The sequence below is a fragment of the Dendrobium catenatum genome, unplaced genomic scaffold, assembly GCF_001605985.2.
Source record: "Dendrobium catenatum unplaced genomic scaffold, ASM160598v2 fragScaff_scaffold_1166, whole genome shotgun sequence".
NCBI classification, from domain to species: domain Eukaryota; kingdom Viridiplantae; phylum Streptophyta; class Magnoliopsida; order Asparagales; family Orchidaceae; genus Dendrobium; species Dendrobium catenatum.
Window position 1 is genome coordinate 178934 of NW_021319628.1, and position 24069 is coordinate 203002.

Below are 24069 nucleotides of genomic sequence, written 5' to 3' on the forward strand. Positions count from 1 at the left end.
TCAAGGGAGACCTGAATATTAAAGTTTGGGTGTTTCTCCAAATCATTTTCTGCAGTTCAAAATGGTTAAGGACTTGACAATGTAATCACTAAACAAAGATCAAAAAAATAATAAATTAATATTGAGGAATATGCATCGCGTACGTTTTTTATTACCATTTAAAAGATTATGAACCACTAGTGGCACAACCTTTCCGGCATAGGAATCGCCAGCAATATACAGAGGATTTGAAAGGAATTGCTGGTGGTCTATAAGCCACTGAAAATTAAGAAACAGAGAGTTCAATCATGAATACATAATTCATAAACTAAAAAGAGTATGTAATTCAATTTCTTTGCCAACCTTTCTGAGAAATATTATTACATGTTTTGACCAAGATTTGTCGCCAGACTCATAACCTTGTGGATGATTGGAAAAAGAGAATCCAGCTCCGACTAGGGAGTCCAGAAATATTATGTTGGAAACCTACAAATTAATAAAACGAAAAGAAGAACCGCACATATTTATGAAATTAAATCATTTAAATATTGTTATGTATCTAAGTATATTATTGCAGATAGATAGCTCACCTTCGTCCAGGAGTAAGTGTGATAAACTAAATTTGGCAAGCTCCCGTTGTACCTTTCTGATATGAATTTTAATGGGCCTTTATAACATGTTTTAAAGCAAAGAAATATCTAATGAGTAATCCAAGCATTGAGAGACATCGCATGAAGCTTTGATTGAGTGAAAGAGACAATTTTATGGCCGTTGGGCTAGGAACATCAAGACCATTATTGCATTGCATTTTCTTATATTATGAGATTTTTTAATAATTGAAATAAAATAAATATAGTATGAATTTTGATACATTTGGATCAGCAAAGATCACCACTTTCTTCACATTTCAAAATCAACCAACTTGAAATTCTGGTGCTAATTAGTTGTTCCCTCGCCCGCTTGCCATGTTCCCCGCTCCCGCCCTCTCGCCCGTTACCTCTCTGCTGCCTAAGGGCATCTCCAACCGAACGCTAAACGAGTGTATGGAGTCGTTCCGTCGCTCCAATCGAACGCGAAAATTTCCGCCATTTAATCGCAGGTGAACAGTGCGACGCCAATATTGGCGTCTCACTGTTCACTCACGCCATTTTTTGCTCTCAACCGGAAAAACGCGTGAAAGGGAGAGCGATCGTTACCTTCTCAAAAAACACCTAAAATGACGTTCGATTGGAGCATCACCGCGCCATTTTGAAGTGTTGCGTTACTTTGCCGTGAAAAAATGAAGTTTTCGGTTGGAGATGCCCTAAGCACATCACCTCCCTCCCAACATTCTTACACACAAGTAAGTGAAAAGCTCGAAAGGGATAAAATAATAATAATAATTTTTGTATTTTAAAGATATATCTACATTGAAAACATCCAAGCAAACAGTCCAGTCTAAAGGGCATATTAGACGAGAAAACTAGACTAAATGAAATAACAATAATAAAAAGACAATTAACAAATTTCACATACGAAGAAGAGAAACAGAGTATGTATGTATCCCATTTAAGAGGAAGAAAACAGACCGATCTCAAGAACAAGGGCACAAAAACCAGAGCAGCCAGGTCCCCCAGTAAGCCATAGGAGGAGTGGATCCTCACTCGGGTTTCTTTCTGACTCTATGAAGTAGTAGAATAATTCCACACCATAAACTTCATCCACTTCTATATAGCTGAAGACATGCACACATAATTATTAATTTAGTCAGACTCAAGCTGGATTGATTTAAAAAGAAAGAAAGGAGAGAAAGAACAAACCCAGTTTCTAAATGGAAAGGTAAAGCACCCTGCTGCAAGAAGCCTGGGAGATGAGTAACTTCGAATGCGGATGAGGCAAGAAGAAACCATCTAAAGATGCAAAGGAAGAAGAGAAATAACAGCATAATGGAAGGATGGGGATAATTAGCTGTAAGCATAGGGAAGAGTTTAGAGATGTATTTAGAGATGAATGGTGAAGATGCTTATATATAAAACAGTTCAGATTAGAAGTAGATGGATGATGTTGTCACCATCGAGTTTATATACATTTATATGTTTTGGAGACATTTAGGACAGTAGGTAAAACTCACATCGCAATTTGTTGAATGTTATTAAGGATGGATGCTGACATGACCAAAATATAAATAAAGTATTTAAATGGGACAGCTGAAGCCAACCGTTCATTTGTTGGGGCGTCATTCTAACCCTATGCTTCTATTTTTTTACCAGAGAATGGAAAGCCGTTCGGTGCATATGTTCTTTGATTTAACTCCAATATTTTGAACGAACATGAATATTTTAATATAATTCTTAAAATTTTCGAAGCGCGCTTTACATGTTATGAGGCTATCTCAAATTTTGTTTTTAATTAATAAATTTGTATTTGACCTACTCATTATTTTGTATTTAAATTAATATAAATCAAGTGCTTAAAGGTATATCTTTAATCACGCGAATATATATAAGTTTTATATAAAAGCCTAAACTCTTAATTATTTATTTTCGTGAGGATATTAGACGAAATAAATAATTAACATATAATGAGCTCGTTTGATGATTAAAAATATATTAGAGGTACTAATAATTTGATGCAAGCCTCAACACAATTCTCAATGCATGATCAGACATGATAGAGGCCGAGGGAAAAAGTTCAAAACACAGTAATTATGTGAAAATTAGAATTTAGAAAGAGCAATGCAACGCAATCCAAAATTCCCTTGGACCCTCACATAAAAAAACATGTTCCTAGTCAAATTCTCTATCTGATTCGGGCGATCCAAATCAGACCAAATATTATTTCCCATAACGAACGTATATTTTACAAGCTTAGCTGCTACTTCACAGGTCCATCCTTGGGATTTTCTTTGGCTGAGCTAGGAGTAGGGAAAGGTGTGGTAGGTGGCTTCAAGTCCTCGTACCTGTAAAACCAATGAATCTTGGATCAGATGACTAACAGGAGGAACTTACAGTAAATGAATAAAATAGACTATATTTTTTAGACATGTTCAATTTAATCTTAATTTTTTTCTAGAAATTCAATTTAGTCTCTCAACTCCTCAAACTAGAACTTATCAATCAACTTCATCATTTTTTGATGAAAATTGGTGGATGAAAAATTTCCACGAGGAAATTTTAGACTTTTTAAGACCAAACTCATTGGTCTAAATTAGTATTGAGTAATGAGATTACCCAATACCTTCAACAGAAGCTTTACTCCACCAATTTCTACTCAAAGAAGCAACAAAATTGGCACTAGGTCAAATTTGCTGAGTAGAGGGGCAAAATTAAACACCAGGAAAATCATGATTAAAATGGACACAACTAAAAAAATCTAAAGACTACATTGTATATTTACAGATGTTAAATTCTAATAATGAGAATTGCTACGCAGTATAAGGAGATTGAGGCCAGTGGTTAGGAGATGTCTGCGCTGCTCCCTCTGTTATTTCATTTGCAGGCAATGGTAATGTGATTTCAGCAGATGATTCAAGCTTTGGTTCAGTTTCAACAGATCTTGTAACCTTTGAGCTGGCTATGGCTTTGCTTGGGGTAGGAGAGGTCGGAGGCTTGAAGTCATCATACCTGCAAAACCAATATCACCCAATAAGTTTTAGGGGCTGTTTGGCTGCAAGTAAGATTTAGTAAATTTTTAGAGGGTAAAATTCTGAAAAATGTTTGACATGGTAGCTGTTAAATATTGCAAAATCCTTAAAAAATGTTTGACTATTTATTTCAGTAGAAAGGGCGTGTGCCTGGAGATATCATCAAATCCGTGATTTAACAAATCCTGGATACATCAATAATGAAGCTGAGACAGAATTTATTGAAAAAGCAGTTTTTAAGATCTCATAAATTTTGTTTGGCAGATTTAAAGCAAGAAACAACCCCTTAAAATCTTACAATAGCTTCTTTATGTTATTTCATTCATCCTTTTGGTTGAAGCAACTCACATAAAATAAGGAGAGAGTGGCCTTGTCTTCGGCGCTGTCTTTGTACTGAAGGTCTCTTCTGCAATACCAGTTGAGTCGGACTGTACACCAGGCCTACTATCTACCTCAAATTGACCTGGAATTTCCTGTCAACCAAAAAGCTGTGCATAAAATTAGGCACATACAATATAATTTGAAATACTATCCAGAATGATGATGCAGCAGCTGCAAGCACAGCTGCCAAGGTGGGCAGCAGCCCAAGTGCCCAGGTGGGGCCCATGACCTCCTTTATCACCTATAGGAGAAAAGGCTTTGGAGGAAACTCTTTGGGAAAGAAGTAAAGGACATTTATTTGAGGATTTTGGGTTTTAGTTTATTTTATATTCTTTTTTAGGGAAAAACTGAAAATTTAAGTAGGATTTTGGGCTGTTTTTTATTTTATTTTATTTATATTTTGGGCAGTTTAATGGAGGAGATTGTGGGGGGTTAGGGTTTATGCAGCAATTTTTGTGGGAGTTTTTGGGTTCCTTATGGCTGCTAGGAATTATGAGAGAGACAATTCATCTCTCGAACAATGAATCAACTTGTATTTTCCCTTTCTTTGCTTGGAGATTAGTAATTATAAACCACTTGGTGCTATTTCTGGATCTAATTGAAGTAGTATGCAATTTTTAATATTATTGTGTGCTATTTTTGTCATCAAATCCTATTAAAATGGTATCAGAGCATGATTCAGGACCTATGCTGTTAAAGAAAATAGATGCTTTAGAAGAGAAACTAGAAGGAAAAGTTGGTCAATTCAAATATAAAGTTGAGAAAATGATTTCATTAATGGAAGGAAGGTTTTCTAACCTAGAGGACACGATGAAGAAAATATTGGAGCTTCAAACCCCACCAGTAATATCAGAGGCGAGGGCACCGGCGGGTGGAAAAGGAAGTGGGGGAGACCCCAATATCGGCACAATAAAGAATGATCGAGAGGTAGAAATCTTGGGCGACAGAAAAATATGCTACCTCTTGAACTGATAACTAGGAGGGAAATGAGTGTAGGATATAACATGAGAAATTTGGTGGAAGAAATAAGGAGGAATGATTTTGAGGAAGATGATATTTATGAAAGGAGTAGGGGTGAGAGAGAACAATGGAGAGATCACAACAATCGATATATTGGAGTAGCTGGAGGTGGAAGATGAAGTAGATATATTCGAGAGTGAGAAATCTAAAGATGCTCATTTTTTAAGGAGAGATATTTTGTAATGAATGGGTTGACGGAGGAGGAGAGACTCATAGTGGCGGCTTTATGCTTGGAGGGGAAGACCTTGTCTTGGTACTAAGTGGTTAGCGTAGACGTAATATTGATATAACACTTAATATCGTACAACAGTCTAGACAACGCCATTTCAAATCCTATATGAGAGAGATCCCCCTCATCTACTATATTATGGGCATGACAACACACCTGTATCATTAGTGGAGCAGTACTTGGGAGAAAAGGATTAAATTTTGGCAAAATTGAAGGAACATCTACAGAGAGCACAATAAATCATAAAGAAGTAGGTAGATGAGCATAGGAGAGATGTGCAGTTTGAGGTAGGGGATAGGGTTTATCTGAAGATCCGACCGTACAGATAGAAGACTTTGGCTCGACGAAGGAATAAGAAGCTCTCCCCTTGCTACTTTGGGCCCTATGAGATAGTGGAGCGCATTGGCGCAGTGGCGTATCGCCTACTGTTGCCATTGACCTTAGCCATTTATCTCGTATTTCATGTATTGCAACTGAGACGAGCCATCGAAAACCACACACCCTCGCCCGCACGACTGGCCACACTGTCAGAGGATATGAAAGTTGATGCAATCAAAAATTTGGGAAAGGGACCCAAATTTTTTATCACAAAAAAAAGAAATCTTTCTAGAGAATAAAAGATTACAATAACTCACAAAAATTAGACTAATTAGACAAAACAAACTTTAATATTATAAAATAAAGAAAGACTTACAAACTTGACTTTCAACATAAGATGACATAACAACCCTTGACTCTTACAAATGACACCTAAAGTTGCTTTCCAAGAGAAGAAGGATACAATGGAATGATTACTATGGAGAGAAGAAAGAGATTAGGAGACGAGACGAAGGTTGGAAACTACCAAGGTTGGCAACAACCCAAGTGCCCAGGTGTTGGAGGAGAATGAGTAAACAATACAATGACGAAACAAGCAAGAAAATAAAAGCAGAAGAAAAGTTAAGTACACCAAAATTTAACGAAGAAAATCCAAAATAGGGAAAAAATCACAAAGCCAGACCACACCAAAAAATCCATTATGTAAATTGGGAGAAATAAGTACAAATCTCTCTTATCTCTCACTCTCTCCTAGCTTTTCTTCTCACATGCATCATTCTCAATGTCTACACACACAAAATACAAGAGAAAACCAAGTAAAATAACCACAAGGAACAATCCTTCAGAAAAATGAAAAAGAAAACCGTCAAGTCCGTCTCACAACGCCAGTTTGGGGCGCTGCGATGCTCAAGCTTCTGTCTTGCACTACTGCAGCGTCATAACAATACCAATGTTTAAAATTGCATAATCGGGTATTGGGACATTTTTCTTTCGTGAGGCGAGGCATAAGTCTTAAGGCATTTTGAGGCGTAAGCCTCAAAATAAAAAAAAGTTGTGTAAATATAAAATGATGATTTTTTATATACTAATGAGTAATCTAATAATATAAAATATAAAAAAGTACAAGATATGAAGTTTCAAGTAATAAGTTGTTTGAAATTAAAGTGAAATCCAAATATCACAATAATAAGATAACATAACATATAGTTCAACTCAAAATTCTATATTTCCCAAATAACAATATCCTTTTTTTGATAATAACTCAGAAGTCATCACTAAGGGAGTTTTCATTTGAATCATCATTATGATGATATGCTCTCCCCTTCCTCCTCTCCTATGGAGTCCAATGTCTCCCAATCAACTCCTTCCTCAATATCGGTTATCTTTCTCTTCCTTAAATATTTTTGAACAATATCAAGATGAGTAATACATTAATAAATGTAAAGTCTAAGAAAACTATGTTATTTATACACCTTTATTGATTTATTTTTTAGCTCTGTGGGCTCCGAAAATTCGGTTCCGGCCTCCGCACGCTTTTGTTTTTTCTTCGACGAGGGAGTTTTAACAGAATTAAGTTTCAGGAAAAATTTTGGAAAGCAGATGGGTTTGTAGATAAGACACTACCCAGAGATTTTGCCCTCATTTTGCGAGGACTTTATAATCTGAGTTTTGGTTTCCTATAGGCGCAAGCCCCTATTAGTTAATTACCCCTCTCAATCATGAGAGAGAAATTTCGATTAAGGCTAGTCGCCAATCAGATACGTAGAGAATGTGATATCTGGCATATAGTAGCAGCATTGGGTATTGAGATAGTTGGAGAATTTGGAGGATTAGAAGATTTGGAGATTTGATATTTAAAATTAAAAATTTCACTATCTTGCACTTTAAAGCGGATGGTGGGGGCATGGATGATGGACCCGATCAAGATCCCATGGTTCCGTCGTCCCGGGCCATCATGGTCCCTGATCTACTTAGTCAGAGGAGGTAGTCGACCCAACCTAAAGAAGGATGAAGGATCCTTGTCAGCAGCCATGGGTTGCTTTGTTCAAGGTTACCTTATAGACCTGAGGTGAATATTTGTCTAAAGGAGACAAATTTGAATCCACCTTAGCTAACAGAGAGCTTTAGCTATATCAATTATATCCTATTGATTCATATATAAAGGATTTGGAGCCACTAAGGAGCGTATTTGCTCTGACCATAACCGCTGTCTGTGGTGCCATTTGGCGGTAAAACCACTCGGTTCAGAGGGTCTCGGGTCATAACCGTTTATCCTTCAGTGCCATTTGGCGGCAAAACTGCTGGTTAGCGGACACGTACCACGTCTTTACTGGCAGGAGATTGTTTGAGAATGGATCTTAGTGATATTTTCGACTAGACATTTGACTATATGTGAGCTGAAGTAAATTTTAATTTGTCCACCCCGTTAAACGGTTGTGGATGGTGGATGAATTTTGCTTTAAGTAATTGATAGTGTTGAATTTCAATTTTAAATATTCTGGGATTTGGAATTCCTTGGAATTTTGGGACCTTGAGATTTTTGAATTTTCGTGGGTATTTGAGCATTTAGGAGGCATTTAAAAGTGTTTGTGAATCCCTCCGATTGAGATAAACATTCAACACGGCCATCATCGGGGTGTTAGGGCGTCATAACAATACCAATGTTTAAAATTGCATAATCGGGTATTGGGACATTTTTCTTTCGTGAGGCGAGGCATAAGTCTTAAGGCATTTTGAGGCGTAAGCCTCAAAATAAAAAAAATTGTGTAAATATAAAATGATGATTTTTTATATACTAATGAGTAATCTAATAATATAAAATATAAAAAAGTACAAGATATGAAGTTTCAAGTAATAAGTTGTTTGAAATTAAAGTGAAATCCAAATATCACAATAATAAGATAACATAAAATATAGTTCAACTCAAAATTCTATCTTTCCCAAATCACAATATCCTTTTTTTGATAATAACTCAGAAGTCATCACTAAGGGAGTCTTCATTTGAATCATCATTATGATGATCTGCTCTCCCCTTCCTCCTCTCCTATGGAGTCCAATGTCCCCCAATCAACTCCTTCCTCAATATCAGTTATCTTTCTCTTCCTTAAATATTTTTGAACAATATCAAGATGAGTAATACATTAATAAATGTAAAGTCTAAGAAAACTATGTTATTTATACACCTTTATTGATTTGTTTTTTTAGCTCTGTGGGCTCCGAAAATTCGGGTCCGGCCTCTGCCCGCTTTTGCTTTTTCTTCGACGAGGGAGTTTTAACAGAATTAAGTTTCAGGGTAAATTTTGGAAAGCAGATGGGTTTGTAGATAAGACACTACCCAGAGATTTTGCCCTCATTTTGCCAGGACTTTATAATCTAAGTTTTGGTTTCCTATAGACGCAAGCCCCTATAGTTAATTACCCCTCTCAATCATGAGAGAGAACTTTCGATTAAGGCTAGTCGCCAATCAGATACGTAGAGAATGTGGTATCTGGCATATAGTAGCAGCATTGGGTATTGAGATAGTTGGAGAATTTGGAGGATTAGAAGATTTGGAGATTTGATATTTAAAATTGGAAATTTCACTATCTTGCACTTTAAAGTGGATGGTGGGGGCATGGATGATGGACCCGATCAAGATCTCATGGTTCCGTCGTCCCGGGCCATCATGGTCCCTGATCCTTAGTCAGAGGAGGTAGTCGACCCAACCTAACAGAAGGATCCTTGTCAGCAGCCATGGGTTGCTTCGTCCAAGGGTACCTTATAGACCTGGGGTGAATATTTGTCTAAAAGAGACAAATTTGAATCCACCTTAGCTAACAGAGAGCTTTAGCCATATCAATTATATCCTATTGATTCATATATAAAGGATTTGGTGCCACTAAGGAGCGTATTGGCTCTGACTATAACCGCTGTCTGTGGTGCCATTTGGCGGTAAAATCACTCAGTTCAGAGGGTCTCGGGTCATAACCGTTTATCCTGCGGTGCCATTTGGCGGCAAAACTACCGGTTAGCGGACACGTACCACATCCTTACTGGCAGGAGATTGTTTGAGAATTGATCTTAGTGATATTTTCGACTAGGCATTTGACTATATGTGAGCTGAAGTAAATTTTAATTTGTCCACCCCGACAAACGGTTGCGGAGGGTGGATGAATTTTGCTTTAAATAATTGATAGTGTTGAATTTCAATTTTAAATATTATGGGATTTGGAATTCCTTGGAATTTTGGGATCTTGAGATTTTTGAATTTTCGTGGGTATTTGAGCATTTAGGAGGCATTTAAAAGTGTTTGTGAATCCCTCCGGTTGAGATAAACATTCAACATGGCCATCATCAGGGTGTTTGGGGTTATTTCTATTTAGAGATTGAACCTTGTCGACCTATTAACTTCCCGATAGGGGATCGAGTTTCGTAGGCTTCATGTATTTGTTTGTGAATTTTCTCTGTTAATGGCCTTGAAGGCTTAATATGAATGTACAAAATAAATATTCCAATCAATTTCGTGACTGCATATTTATCCGATGATTCGAACCCTATCTACTCCTATTTACCTACTTAGAAGGATCGCGTTTCCTAGGCTTTATACATTTGTTAGTGAATTCTCGTGATTATAGGCCTTGATGGCCTAACATGAATATATTAAAATAAATACACCGGTCGCCACAACCGGGTATTTGTTTGAAGGTTTCTATTGATCCGTATAAAAAGATCGAGTTCAAACTTGAATTCACTTATCGACTCGCACAACATCCCTAGACGTCACGTATGTATCAATAACATACTCGCCGGGGCCCATGCGAGTGTTTGGGGGTATTTTGTGATTATTTATTGAACCTTATCGACTCCTATTTGCTTAGGAGGATCGGGTTCAAATTTAATGGCCCACACAGCATCCCTAGACGTCACATGTGTACCAATAAAAAGCTCGCCGGGCCCATGCGGGTGTTTGAGAATTTTATTGATCAAACATACCCCTTGTGTACCTATGTGTATACAAACTACAGTATATGTGCGGGGGTATTTTGCAATCTTTATAAACGTATTCTGTCCGCTTGCATGAATGTTAAGGATCCGGATGCATTTTGTAGCAGCTTTTGGGATTAAGTTATTTGCTGCTTAGCACGGGTAGACTTTCGTGCACTACTTGTATGATTTATGCAGGTAAATTGTAGTGCACAAACTAATCTCCTGCTTTTTATTTGTCGATGCTTATATTCATTGTAGTTCTTTTGTATTTGCTCACAAACAACATATTGAACATATAACGGGTCTCTTTCAACGGCTTGCATTTGTTGTATGTAGTACATTTTCACTCGTAAGAAGAGAATGTATCTGACTACCATTGGATGGTTGTTGATTGCGAGGGTGCTACGGTATCCTTGCTACAACAGTTCATAGGTACTTTGCATATGGGATAGATTTCTTATATTAACTTGTAGAAGCTCGCATATGTCATCTAACTCTCCCTATATATTGACTGCTTATATGTTGACCTCGACTACAAGGAGTTGTATTTGTCATCATCTTCCTTATACAATTTGACTGGTGAATCACCATATTTTCTTGTATGTCGTTCAACACTGTATATCTAAGAGCAAATAGCTGTTGCATTACGCCTAACTCAACTTTCCCACCATTGCTAGAAGGTAGGGCCACTGTATGCATTTTCAGTCTTCTACGAACAAATTGTCTTGAGCGCAGATCTTCGAGCATTATCTTCAAGTATTTGCGTTGACTACAAATCTTTTGTATTTGTTCGCTAGTGAATGGTTTTTGATTGTGGGAATGCTGCAACATCTATCACATATCTCTCATTAATATTCATGAATAGTTCAACATGCGTATTAAAGCTCCTTTGCTACTTGTTATATTTGCTTGCAAGGCTGATACGAGCGCCACCATCATTCATATATGGCTTGCAATACTCATCCTACCATTCTTGTGCATCCATTTCTAATTAGATCACACCTCATTAATCATTGTTGATTGTTGTATGGTGGCTGCACATATTCACAACTAGTATATTATTCACCAATGGACTAGTACATTTGACTGTATAAAAGTAATTATAGGAAACTATCGTATTCACTATGCATTCTCTCCCCACTTGCAGTGAATCGCATCGGCTATTACAAGCCTATCATTATTTCATTAATATTCACTTGAGGACCTTGCACCATTGTGTATAAACAATTTGCGTACTGACATTGATTACAAGGCGTAATTTCATTTATTACATGCTATTTTGCGTATGCATAGAAGAAGTTTTGTTGGTTGCAGGCGAGTTGATGCATTTGCTTGCACGTTGACTTTCAGCATTTGTAGAGAATTGTAGCCTACACCTGCTGATTGGTCACCATTAATTAAAAGGACATTGTAGCGTTTGTCATATGCTACATCATGTGTATTGAAGACTCATCCTCCATTAGTCCCATATTTGTTTGATGAAATTCATTTGACTAATCAAAATTGTTATTTGATTTTAACGCTTTCATTTTTTTTATTGCACATTTATCAATTTTAAGGTTCAATTCACTGTGATCTTTTCAAGTCCAAATCTTTTGTATTTCATTCAAGTTCAAGTCTTTGAAGTCCCTTGTGGTCCCTTGTGTTCAAGTACGAGTTCCCTTGCATATGATTTAGTCAAGTTCAAATTCTGCTCAAAGGGTTCACAAGTTCGAGTCCATGTTTCTTTGTGATCATATTGAGTTCAGATTCTTATCACTCAAGTTAAGAGTGAATCAAGTTCAAGATGGGTTTAGGTTCATTCATCCTTTTGAGTTCAAAACACTTCTTGCTCAAGTTTGATTTTAAGTTCAAATTCCACTTTCATTTTGTCTAAGTTCTTGGATTTTCGATCCAAAGTCCAGCAGCCTCCCGACGTCTCCCCCGTTTAGGGGAAAAACCAAGAGGCAACCTTTCTCTCGACACTACGTGCGCGCTTCAGATAGGTGTCAAAATGACACCGCGGTTGCATATATATATTTTTTATCCCCGCATGCTACATGAGCATTTAAGGGTTTTTTTTTTTTATTATTATTATTATTACTATTATTATTATTATATTTTTTTTATCCCCTTTGCTGCAAGCGCTGCGCCGGTTTCCCTCCCTACTACGCCACGTGAGCACGTAGGGGGTTTGCCGGCTCGTCGCAAGCGTCGAGAAAGGATTTTTAGGCGATTGCCCGCCTCGTCGTAGGCGTCGCACTAGCTTCCCTCACCACTACGCTACGTGAGCGCGTAGAAGGTTTGCTAGTTCGCCGCCAATGACGAGAATGGGAATCTAAGTTCAGAGATTATACCTTTGCACGGGGGCGATGGGGTGACGGCGAAGTGCGCAAAAATCAACTTTTTTTTTTTTGATATAAATAATGATAATGTTAATATTAATATTATAATTATATCATATCATTATAATATTACTATTATTCAACATTAATGATATCATTAACGATGATAATAAAGTAATATTATTACAATAATAATATAACATTAATGTTAATATTAATATTAATTAATAACAATAATAATAATAATACATAATAACATTAATTATAGATAAGAGAGAAGAATCACCCTCTCTGAATTCAGCAGCAGGAAAATGAGGCGTCGGGCACAGTGTTGGCGTGGAACTTTTATTAGGTTCGGTGCAAGGACGTAGAGGAACGTCCGGTCGGAGGCAATTTTCCGTCCAAAAACTAGGTATTTGCTCGGTACAACTAGGTATTATTTGATAATAATGAAGAATACCGTTCTCTGAAGACCAATACCGAGAAATACCGAGTTGTACCGAGAAATACCAAGTTGTACCGAGTTTTTCTAAAAAAAACTCGGTACAACTTTTGTATAACTCGGTATTTGCTCGGTAAAGCCCGAAATAACTCGGTATTGGATCTTCAAATGATGGTATTCTTCGTTATTGTTTGACATTGCTCGGTACATCTCAGTATTTGGCGGGAATTTGCCTCCGACCGGATGTTCCTCTACGTCCGGTCGGAGGACGTAATAATTGTTTGTTGGCGTGAGATCGGATGGGAGAAGGTAGAGGCACTTGGAGGATTCGGCTATGGGAGCTGCTTGGGATCAAGGTAGGTAGTTCTCTTCTCTCTCTCTCTCTCTCTCTCTCTCTCTCTCTTTCTCTCTCTCTCTCTCTCTCTTTGTGAAAATTGGGAAGAAGAGGGCACGACACAGGGAACAGAGGAGGAGGTGGTCGGGGAGCTTGCGTGGGCTGAGTGGTCTCAGGTGGTTGAACTCGTGGAGCTCGGCTTCAGTACAGGAGTCGAGTAGGCTCGATTGCTTGGTGAGGAGATGGATTTAGCTAGAGGAAGAGAAAACGGACAGAGACGAGATTTGGATCGGACAGAGGCTAACGGGGTTCGACCAAGTTTGGGATGGAGGTCCAGTCATATAAAGGAGGAAGGGAGGTTGGTCGAGAGCTTTGAATGGAGGTTCCGCATGTGGAGAAGGAGAAGTCGGAGAGCTTGCGATTGTGGGAGGTCTCACGGGATTTTAGCGTGAGGGAGCAGCCTGAAGAGTTTCATCCCTCTCCCATTTTATCATTGAAAGCAACGACGAGAGCAGGAGCTGGATTTCGCGCGTGCTCTATCTGGAATAGAGCCGAATGCACAGTGAATCATTATTGTAGCAGGCGATGGATACGAATTAAGTAGGGATTCGGTAGAGATACGGGAAGATCTTAGCACATGTAATGATTTTAGGTTTAATTTATACATTTTTTTTGTCTCCTTGCTCTTGGCTGTAGAGTGTAGGATAACAAAGCCGAATATAAAATTGATTCTCAAAGGTCGTAATCGGGTATTCAGACCCGATGCAACTTTATCTCTACTTCTGACCATCCTTTATGAGTTGAATATAAAGCATGCACTCAATATATAGAATAAAAATTGATTCTTTATTCAAAGCTACTAGTGCCAAACATGAAAAATCAGCAACTAATTAAAATTCTCAATGACCACCCTCTTGCATTCCATGATTCAATCTTCTTTGAACAGATAAAGCGCACAAATAGCAACTAAAATATGAAAAGCATAATATCTATCATTCTGAAATTTAAAAAATGCCATATGCTGAAATCAATGAAGTCATATTTTCCTTTTGTTATTGAGAGTCTAATTGATGAATATTACACAAAGAAGAGTAGAAGTGCTCGGCATGCTTAATCAGATTTAGAATGTGGAATAAATTTATTTTGACATTGTAAAATGAAGTAATTTAGTCTATAAAGTTACAAGAATCTTCTAGAATTTACTTCAAAAATAATTTTGTTGCTCTCCGCACTCAATATAAAAGGTTTAGCATCATTTATTGATAACCTCTAGACCTACAAGAATGTATCATGATTTCTCCTAAAATGGAATTTTCCTAAAGTCCAATATCATTGATTAAATAAATATTGGAAAAAATTCATCTTTCACAAACTCTTAATGTTTAGCAACAAGTCATTCCTTTCAATGCAATTACATATTCCTTTCAATGAAAACAAAAAATATAAAGAAAATTAATTTAGCTGAAAATGAAATGGTCTACTAGAAATAAAGAATAAAACATCATAAATAAGAAAGTCAAACAAGGAATAGAAATCCATGTCCTCATTTAAAAATAAAATTATCAAACTTGAATAAAAGCAATCACAATCAAACCAGTAATAAAATTTAAAGCAAGAGAAAGGCGGAGGCGGACCTAACGAGTCGAGGAGCCATGCGCAGAAGAAGAAGAGAAAGGTGGAGCTAACGAGGGCACAGTCGAGGCCACATGAAGCAGAAGTCGCGGTCGAGCGCGGGATCGAGGCCACATGAAGAATAAGAAGAAGAAGAAGAATCGGCCAGCCAACCAAAGATGAGAGGCGAGACATTGAAATGCTAAGGCGAAGCCAAATGGCTAAATAAATATTAGGTTTAGCTGTTTAGTTTTTCTTTTAATTTCAAGAGGCAAACACCTCGTCTAAATGAGGCGAAGCGTGCCTTGAGACGCGCCTCAATTCGATTGAGGCGTACGTCTCAATATTCACTTTGACGCATTAACAGGCAAAATTGCGCTGAGAGACGTGCCTCTTATTGCACAATTTTAAACCATGATTGGGTGCAAAGCACTAGAATCCAAGCAAGGTGTAAACCCCCGCACCCCCCAACGTACACGACAAGCTTTGAGGTCCGAGACAACAGAATAACCAGATTGATAAACACAATCAGATTCTACACATAACACTAGGTGGGGCCCATGACCTCATTTATCACCTATAAGGGGGAACTCTTTGGGAAATATATAAGAGACATTTATCAAAAGATTTTGAGCTGTTCAAGAGGAGAGATAGTGGGGGGTTAGGGTTTATGTTTGAATTTTATTTGCTGCAATAGTTTTTGAGGGAGGGGGAATTTTCGGGTTTTTAATGGCTGCTAGAAATTGTGGGAGAGATGATTCACCACTCAAACAGTGAATCAACTTGTATCTTGTCTTTCATTGCTTGCAAATTAGTAATTACAGCTCCATTAGTGCTATTTCTGGATCTATTTAAATAAGCTTGTTGTTTTTAAATATTAATGTTCACTGTTTTGGTTATCAAATCCTATCAAATGAATGGTCAGAATTTTCTTCCATCAGTTTGTAAGATGGTTCAATTTGTTATAATCATGATCTGAACAGTGCAGGAAGGTAATTGATGTCTTCGTTGCTCACGTAGAGATGTACAGGATGGGCACGTCGATTAGCAGCAAAAACAAAGTTTCACCTAATATATTTGCAGGTACCAATACCTCAAATTATCTAATTATGTGATTTATCGAAATATATATTAAGCACTTGCCCTTTGTGGTAGAATCTTGCCAAGAAGCTCTTCCATTGGCTTGAGAGGCGCAGTTATTTTTGCTATTACTTCCACCACCTTAAAATATGAAAGCCTCCTATTTTTTGCCATGAACGCAATGAGTTCTGCGACCTGTACATGACCAATTATAACATTGTTAAGTTACCTGGAAAAGTAAATTTCTTGTCAATAAAGTTCATTCCCTTATTATGTTAGCACACGAGAAGGTGCTTCATAGTTCATATAAAGTTAATTCTTTAACTGTATTCTAAAATAAATCATATTTATCAAATGATGAATGAGAAGAGCAAACGTGATGGAGACCTATTTATAAACATATGCCCAGCGGAAATGATGAATGACAAGAACTAAGGTACTGGAGATCTATTTATAAACATATGCCAATGACACTTGTAGAATAGCAGCTTGAAGGAGCTAGATGCACAGTTAGAATGTGTTCCAATGTTTTGACACATCCAATTATACTGAATCAAGCTGTGGTACAAAGGCAGAATGCTAAATGGTTAGAAGAAGCTGAGAAAGCTTAAAGAAACTACATAATATGTTGCAAGTGACAAAGCCGAGTAACATTCTAAGAGGAAAAAAACAATTTCACCAACTCGTAATCACTAAAGTTCACGGTGCACATGTTGCGAGCAAATGTTGTCAGTTTGTTTGTCAACCACTTTTCCAGCTAGGGGCTTTCTATGAACCATAATTATTGTTGGTCTCAAAGTTGTCCATTGGAGCATTGTTGAGTCTCACTTTAGGATCCACACAAGATATAACTGTTGGAACAACTTAGATGACAATGGAAAATGTCCTGAGAAGATTTACCTAATGTGACCCATGGACTTTCATAGGAAGATTGTGTAGGGATAATGTAAGTACAATGAAAAATGAACTTTGATATTATAGCAAGTAAAAAGAAAAAAAAAATCTTTTTGGGGGAAAAGAGGGAAAAAATAAGCCTAAAAAGATAGAAATATGGGTCGTACTAAGCCTTAAGACACCTTATTTATAGGTGCAGATGATCAGAAATCAATAGACTCATTCACATCGGGAAAGCTAAGAGGATTTGGAAGCACAAGAAGGGTATCACGAGAAAATCCTAAATATTTCCAAGAGGAACCCAATCCATAAGCATTGCTACTAAAATACATTGAGGCTAAGAAGAACTTAGGACAGGTCTCAATATAACCCCTGAGAACCATAAATCTGAGTGCGAGAGAACACCGAAGGTAAAGTGTCAAAAGGGTCATCAAAAGGAGCTTGTGAGAGAAATAGTTTCGAAGCCAAGAAGATTGTTGACCGCATAACAATAATGACAACATGGCCAGACAGTTCACAATTTTGGTACTGCCCCCTAATTTTCCCACAACAAAGTCATGAATACATGTATCAATGTTGCATTGCATTCAATCCTATATGTCATAAATGCATGTCTATTACAATCAACATACCCTTCTTACATTCATCTATTTCTTTTTATCGATGAAACTTTTGAGTTTCTTGTTCAAATAATAGGAATCTAGATTATCCTACCACACACCGTTGATGTGTAATTGACAGGACCATTAGATCTCTTTCCAACATCCTGCTGAGGATAACGAATTAGTGATGAGATGATGAGCTGGAATGAATGTGAAGACATTGATTACAAGATTTGCAAATCTTATCTGAAACAGAGCCCCTTCACCATCTTCTCCTGTAACTCCGTTTCTGTGAACTTCTTGAAGTTGTTCCCAAATCTTCCTCCTATAGTCTTCTCCTTCGAGGTCTCCCGAAGAGTACACAGTGTCAACTCCTTGGGTGCCAAAAAGGTGGTAGTCATCCTATACATACCTCCCGAGCTGCTGCCTCCCATCCCTCTCACCAAATGCCTTTGATCCTCCACTAACTGAGCTAGTTCCATAGTCTCTCTCAAATCACGAGGCATCATCACTCTAAATGTTGCTCGAATCTCTGGTTTAAGCCCTTTCATAAATTTCCCCTCCAATACAGTCTCTGAAAGTTGGTTCAGCTTGCTAGCTAGGTGCTCAAACTACTCACAATATTCCACCACTATCCCCTCCACGTCAGGGCGAAGAACTGCTCATAGAAATCCCCTTCTTGGTTGGTTTGAAAATGTTCCAACAAACAGTCCTTAAACTCTCTCCAGGTTCGTATGGGTCGCCTTGTATCCCACCACTAGTACCATGCCAACACCTTCACCTCTAAGCACATCCAGCTATCGTCAGTGTCTCCTCCTCCGTCAACCTATTGACTATAAAATACCTTTCTACCCTATAGATCCACCCATGTGCATCATCTCCCTCAAAATAGGCATCTTCAGCTTTCTCATCCCCAGATCTCCTCCGTCACCTCTGCTTCTTCCAAAGTTTCCCATTCCCCAAGGGGGTGGTTATCCCCAATTGTACCAATCATTCTTTCTCCGCTCGCACCGAAATCTTTCATCCCAAGCCCACCTTCCCCCTTCAAAGTCAACACCCCTTTGATCATATTCAACTCCTCTCCTTTCAAATTCGATACCACTTCGATCATAATCAAGCCCTCGCCTATCAAATTCAACACCCCTAAACTCATGCTCTACCCCCTGACGCCTCTCCACACACCCTCTACCCAACTCCTCCCTAGGAATAAGGCCTAGGGGAGGCATTTTTTCTGCTCCCTACAACATCTCTACCTCTTGATCTTCCCTTCATCTGATTGGCTTAAGATATTCCCAACTTCCTTGGCTATCGACAGCTTCACTCACCTCCGACGGTGATGTTTTGGTTTGGCCCCCAAGCACTTTTTATTTTGATTTGACATCTCCAGGATGGACAATTTCAAATCGATCTTATCATGAATGATTGAATTTTCTTTTTTTAAATCTGAAACTTGAGTTTGTCCGATTTCTCCTTCCAATACTTCGACCATTCTGCCAGCCATCGGTATCTAAATCGAATAGCCCTAATACTAATTTGATAGGAAGTACTAATATAAAACCAATAAATCCCTTGCTGAAATTAGAAGAAATCATCCACGTGCAAGTTGTTTTTGAGAAGGTAGATGAATAACAATGAAACAAATATATTTGATGAAAGAAGAACAAAGCAAGCAAGATACAAGGGATCTTCAATTCGAGAGGAAGATCAGGCTCTCACAATCCCTAGCCAGTGGCTAGAGCCTAAGCACCTAAAAGAGATCTCAAATTTAGCCAAATTCAAGATGCCCTAACCCTAGGAAAACAAATTATTTAATGCATACAATCCAAAAAGAAACCTCTAAACAGCCCTACATTCAAATTTCCCCCCTAAGTCCTTCCTATTCGGGACAGTTTGATCCTGCAGTTTGAGCGGCACGCAGGGAGGTGGGGTTCTGCTCCGTCTCGTGAAAGCCCAAGCCGTTCTAGTGTGGACCGGGGTCCAACATTCTCTAGGGCTTATTTTGACAGATTGATTGTTGCTTCTTTTCCAAAAGGATGAAAAACAATCTCTATCCATTAATTAAATTCATATTGATCAATTGAAGAAGAAGTACCAAATAATTGTGCAAGTATAAAAGCCTCCCTAAGGATGGAAGGATCATCTTTTAAAGCTAGTCCTTTACTGGAGAATATAAAGTTGGAGAAGGAGAAGGATGTTGTTGTGTAGATGGCGATTCTCTTCAATGGCTAAGGATGATAATGAGTTATGACCATCACTATGGCACAGATTATTGGGTGCTCTATTTTGGACTTGTCAAAGAACGTGAAATGACAATCATTTTTTATGCATGAATGATTGTCTATTAAGAGGATTTGATATTCCTTTTCATTGCAAATACTTCTGTTTTTTTTTTTTTTTTTTTTTTTTTTTTTTTTTTGTATGTAGAGGCTTATTTTTTCTATTTAGTGACTGTTACTTATTTTATATTTACATTCTTCTTAGCATCTTCTTCCTCTTTTCTCTGCAGTTTAATTTTGAGCCTTCATCTTCTTCTCTCTTTCACAATGGTAATCCGTGCCCTTAGGCTATTAAAAAGTTTTGTTGAGTCGAAGTGGGAACCATTGGCTATGACAATAAGGATGGTAGGGGTTCTCAAATTCCACTTTAAGCACTAGGAGGGATCCCACAGAAATATTTCTTCAGAGATCAAACTACCCTTCTTGAAGTTTAAGAGAACTTTTTTCTTTGGATTGTTGTAAAGTTAACTTAAGCTAAATAACATGATGAGTATCATGCCAATTGTGATGCTATTTTGGGGGTACGTAGGGGAATGCTTGGAAATTGAATGTGTTAGACCATATTTTCAAAATGAAGGCTTAGCTGATGGCATTGTGTTCTTTGTGGCAAAACTCATAAAGATTAATAATCTATAGAATAAGATCAAGAATTAGAAGTAGATTTTCTTTATTAAAATCGATAGCCTTGCAGAGCCCCAGAGGATTAGTATGGACACATTAAGTCTTCCCAAGAAATCTTCAGACAACGCTATGCTGATTTAGAGGTTGATTGGCTCTAGTATTTATTGCACAGTTTGTCAGCAAGTGGGCCATCCTTTCCAAAAAACCAAATCCATCTAGTAATTTTGTGTAACATCTTTACTCATCTTGTGACTTTGATTGAAATTGTACTCATCTTGATGTCGTATTTTCAAGTATTGCCATTCCTAATATCTTACAATCCATGAGGCCCATAATATCTTACAAAGTTACAATCCTCAACAAATATTGGAAATCACCATCCCATCCTTTGAAAACTTACTTGGCCTAGTATGGATCAACCAACTATTAGCGACTTCATGGAAGAATATTGCATCTTCTAGTCCTTGACCTTTTGTTCCAATCCTTCCATCTCCATACTTTGACAAGAATATGACAATACATTCCTCGAAGCCTTTCATCATAAACAAACTCTGAAGATGTTTAATTTCAATTTCGTCCTCTGTTTGTGAAGGATAACATAAGAGACAATACTTGTGCATAGACATCAAATGTGGTGGAGTGGCATTGAAGAAGTTGAAAATCTTGACAATCTTTGAAACTAAAGGGTTAAAGGTCAAACAAGGGGTAATAAAATTTCATATAAAATCTGTCATTCTTGAAATTGTGATCCTTTAATTCAGTTTGACTTGCACTATCTAGTCAAAATGATTTGATTAGATTTTCTATAAACTAATTCTCTAACAGATTCTCTAAGAACTAACCTCTCTCTCTCTCTCATCTCATCTAGGTTGTACCCTTATTATCTCCTAAACCACTTGCCAGTAGTTTGTCGGATTGATGTTAATATATGTTATCAAATTATTTGATGTATGCCACTTCCTCTTTGTGATCATCCCCACGAAAGCACGCAAATGATGGGATTAGCTCCTGTGGTATGCAGCAAGGTGAACTGGTAGGAGAAACACACCGGAGGAGAGAGTTTTGGAAGCTTTGGTGATGAAAAAGAGAGTCATCGTGAGGGGAGTTAAGTAATAAGAAACAAACACTATAAATCAGAAAACTACTGTATTTCAGAAAAAAAAAACAACTATAGTGCAGGTTTTGCAAAAATTGTAGGAAAATACAAGAAAAACACTTGAAATTCACTGGTGGACAGAAAAAATGCAATATACAATTGATCCCTATTCGAGAGGAGGATCGATCTCTCCCAAATCTCTAGACGCCGCTAGAGCCCAAAAGAAAACCTAAATCTAAGAGATCTCAAATTTCAGCCAAATTTAAGATGCCCTAACCCTAAGAAAACAAACTATTTAATGCATACAATTCAAAAGGAAATCCCTATACAGTCTCTACATTCAATTTTCCCTCCAAATTCTCTCAAAAAACCTTCCAAATCTGCTAAGCTGGTTTAGGCGGATCCTCCGCCTTTGTTTGGAAAAGCCGGTCCCGTGTGAACCGGCTGGATCGGTCTAACAATACCCCTCTCAAAGATTCACCTTATCCGCAAGGTGGAAAGGTGACACCCTCCTCCACAAACGATAAGAATATGAAGAGTTCGGTCCTTACACCTGTGCCCCGGCGTCTGAAACAGAGTCCCTTTTCCCTCTTCTCCTGTAATTTCGTCTCTATGAGCTTCTTGAAGTTGTCCCCAGATCTTACTCCTGCAGTCTTTTCCTTCGAAGTCACACGAAGAGTATCTGATGTTGGCTCCTTGGATTTCAATAAGGTGGTGGTCATCCTGTAAGGGCCTCTTGAGTTGCTGCTTCCTATCTCTCTCTCTCCAGGTGCCTCTGATTCTCTACCAATTGAGCTAACTCCATAGCCTCTCCCAAATCACGAGGTCTCATCACTCTAACCACTGTCTGAATCTTTGGTGTCAATCTCTTCATGAAGTTCCCCTCTAGCACTGTCTCAGAAAGGCGATCCAATCGGCTAGCAAGGTACTCGAACCTCTCCCGGTACTCTATCATTGAGCCATCCTGCATCAAGGCGAAGAACTGCTCGTAGAAGTCTCCTCCACTACCTGTTCGAAAACGTTCTATCAAACAATCCTTGAACTCCCTCCAACTCCGTATGGGTCTTCGCATGTCCCTTCATTGGTACCAAGCCAAAGCCTTCCCTTCCAAACATAGGTCTGCTGCCTTCAATCTCTCCTCCTTCGTCAACCTATTGACACGAAATAACTGTCAATCTTGTAGATCCACCCGTGCGCATCCTATCCCTCAAAAATAGGCATCTTCAGCTTCCTCACCCTCAGATAGCCTCTGTTCCCTATATTCCCTTCATAACTTTCCCTTCCCCAAAGGGGTGGTTCCCCCCAAGTGTCCCAATCATCTCTTCTACATTCATACCCCAGCCTTTCATCAAATTTCCACCTCCTCTCAAATTCAACACCCATTGGATCATAACAAACCCCTACCCTTTCAAATTCAACCTTCCTTTGGTCATAATTACTCATTTTCCTTTCCAATCTCGCCCCTCTCCTCTCCAAATCAGCACATCTTCGTTCTTGCCTTACCTCCTCACGCCTCTCCTCATACCATATGCCCGGCTCTTTCTTAAGAATAGGCTATAGGAGAGGTATTCTCTCTTCTCCCTTTCGAGTCATCACCTTCTGATCTCCCCTTTGCCTGATTGGCTTAGGGTTTTTCCCATCTCCCTGGATGTCGGCGCTTTCCTTCCCCTCCGACGGTGATATTTTGGTTTGGTCCTCGAGCATTATTTTTGAATCAAACTTATCATCCTTTTTTAAATCAGAAACTTGAGTTTGGAGATATGAAATTTCAGATTTCATTTGTCCAATCTCCACTTCGAGGCGTTCCTCTAACACATTCATTTTCTTGGCCGCCATTGATGCCCAGATTTTTGTAGAAATAAAATTCTAGACTTCGACCTTAAAAAAAAAATAGCAACTTTCTCCTTCATCGGCCAAAATTCAGCTGCTGAAATTCATTAAAATCAGCCCACCAACGGTCCCAAGACTTGCTCTGATACCAATTTGATAGGAAACAACCACTATAAATCTAGAAAATAGCTAGATTTAAAAAAAAAAAACAAACATAGTGCAAGTTTTGTGAAAAATGTAGAAAAATATGAGAAAAACACTTGAAATTCACTTGTGGATGAAGAAAAACAGCAAGATACAATTGATCCTCTATTCGAGAGGAGGGTCGATCTCTCCCCTATCTCTAGACACCGCTAGAGCCCAAAAGAAAACCTAAATCTAAGAGATCTCAAATTTTAGCCAAATTCAAGATGCCTAACCCTAGGAAAACAAACTATTTAATGCA

The 24069-nt window shown here is 38.1% G+C and overlaps 2 protein-coding genes across 6 annotated transcripts in view; both read right to left on the reverse strand.

The window, feature by feature from the left end:
* Positions 1 to 59: 59 nt before the first annotated feature.
* Positions 60 to 2042, reverse strand: LOC110096797 (serine carboxypeptidase-like 15). Its single transcript, XM_028698878.1, has 5 exons — positions 1779 to 2042; positions 1548 to 1693; positions 570 to 625; positions 343 to 465; positions 60 to 258 (listed from the first exon to the last, which is right to left on the reverse strand). Exons 1-5 carry the CDS (start codon positions 1934 to 1936, stop codon positions 100 to 102), a joined length of 642 nt encoding a protein of 213 aa, XP_028554711.1. The 5' UTR covers positions 1937 to 2042; the 3' UTR covers positions 60 to 99.
* Positions 2043 to 2644: 602 nt separating this feature from the next.
* The window catches only part of LOC110096798 (protein TIC 62, chloroplastic), a 36234-nt gene continuing 14809 nt past the window's right edge, over positions 2645 to 24069 (reverse strand). For 2 of the 5 annotated variants that reach the window (XM_028698874.1, XM_020822882.2), the window contains exons 9-12: positions 16369 to 16500; positions 3950 to 4074; positions 3387 to 3581; positions 2645 to 2917 (exon numbers count right to left, since the gene is read on the reverse strand). In XM_028698874.1, the coding sequence (XP_028554707.1) occupies positions 2833 to 2917; positions 3387 to 3581; positions 3950 to 4074; positions 16369 to 16500 (537 nt within the window). In that variant the 3' untranslated portion in view covers positions 2645 to 2832. Of the gene's footprint in view, positions 2918 to 3354; positions 3582 to 3949; positions 4075 to 16368; positions 16501 to 24069 lie in introns of all 5 variants that reach the window. The other 3 variants (XM_028698877.1, XM_028698875.1, XM_028698876.1) reach the window with 3 other exon arrangements.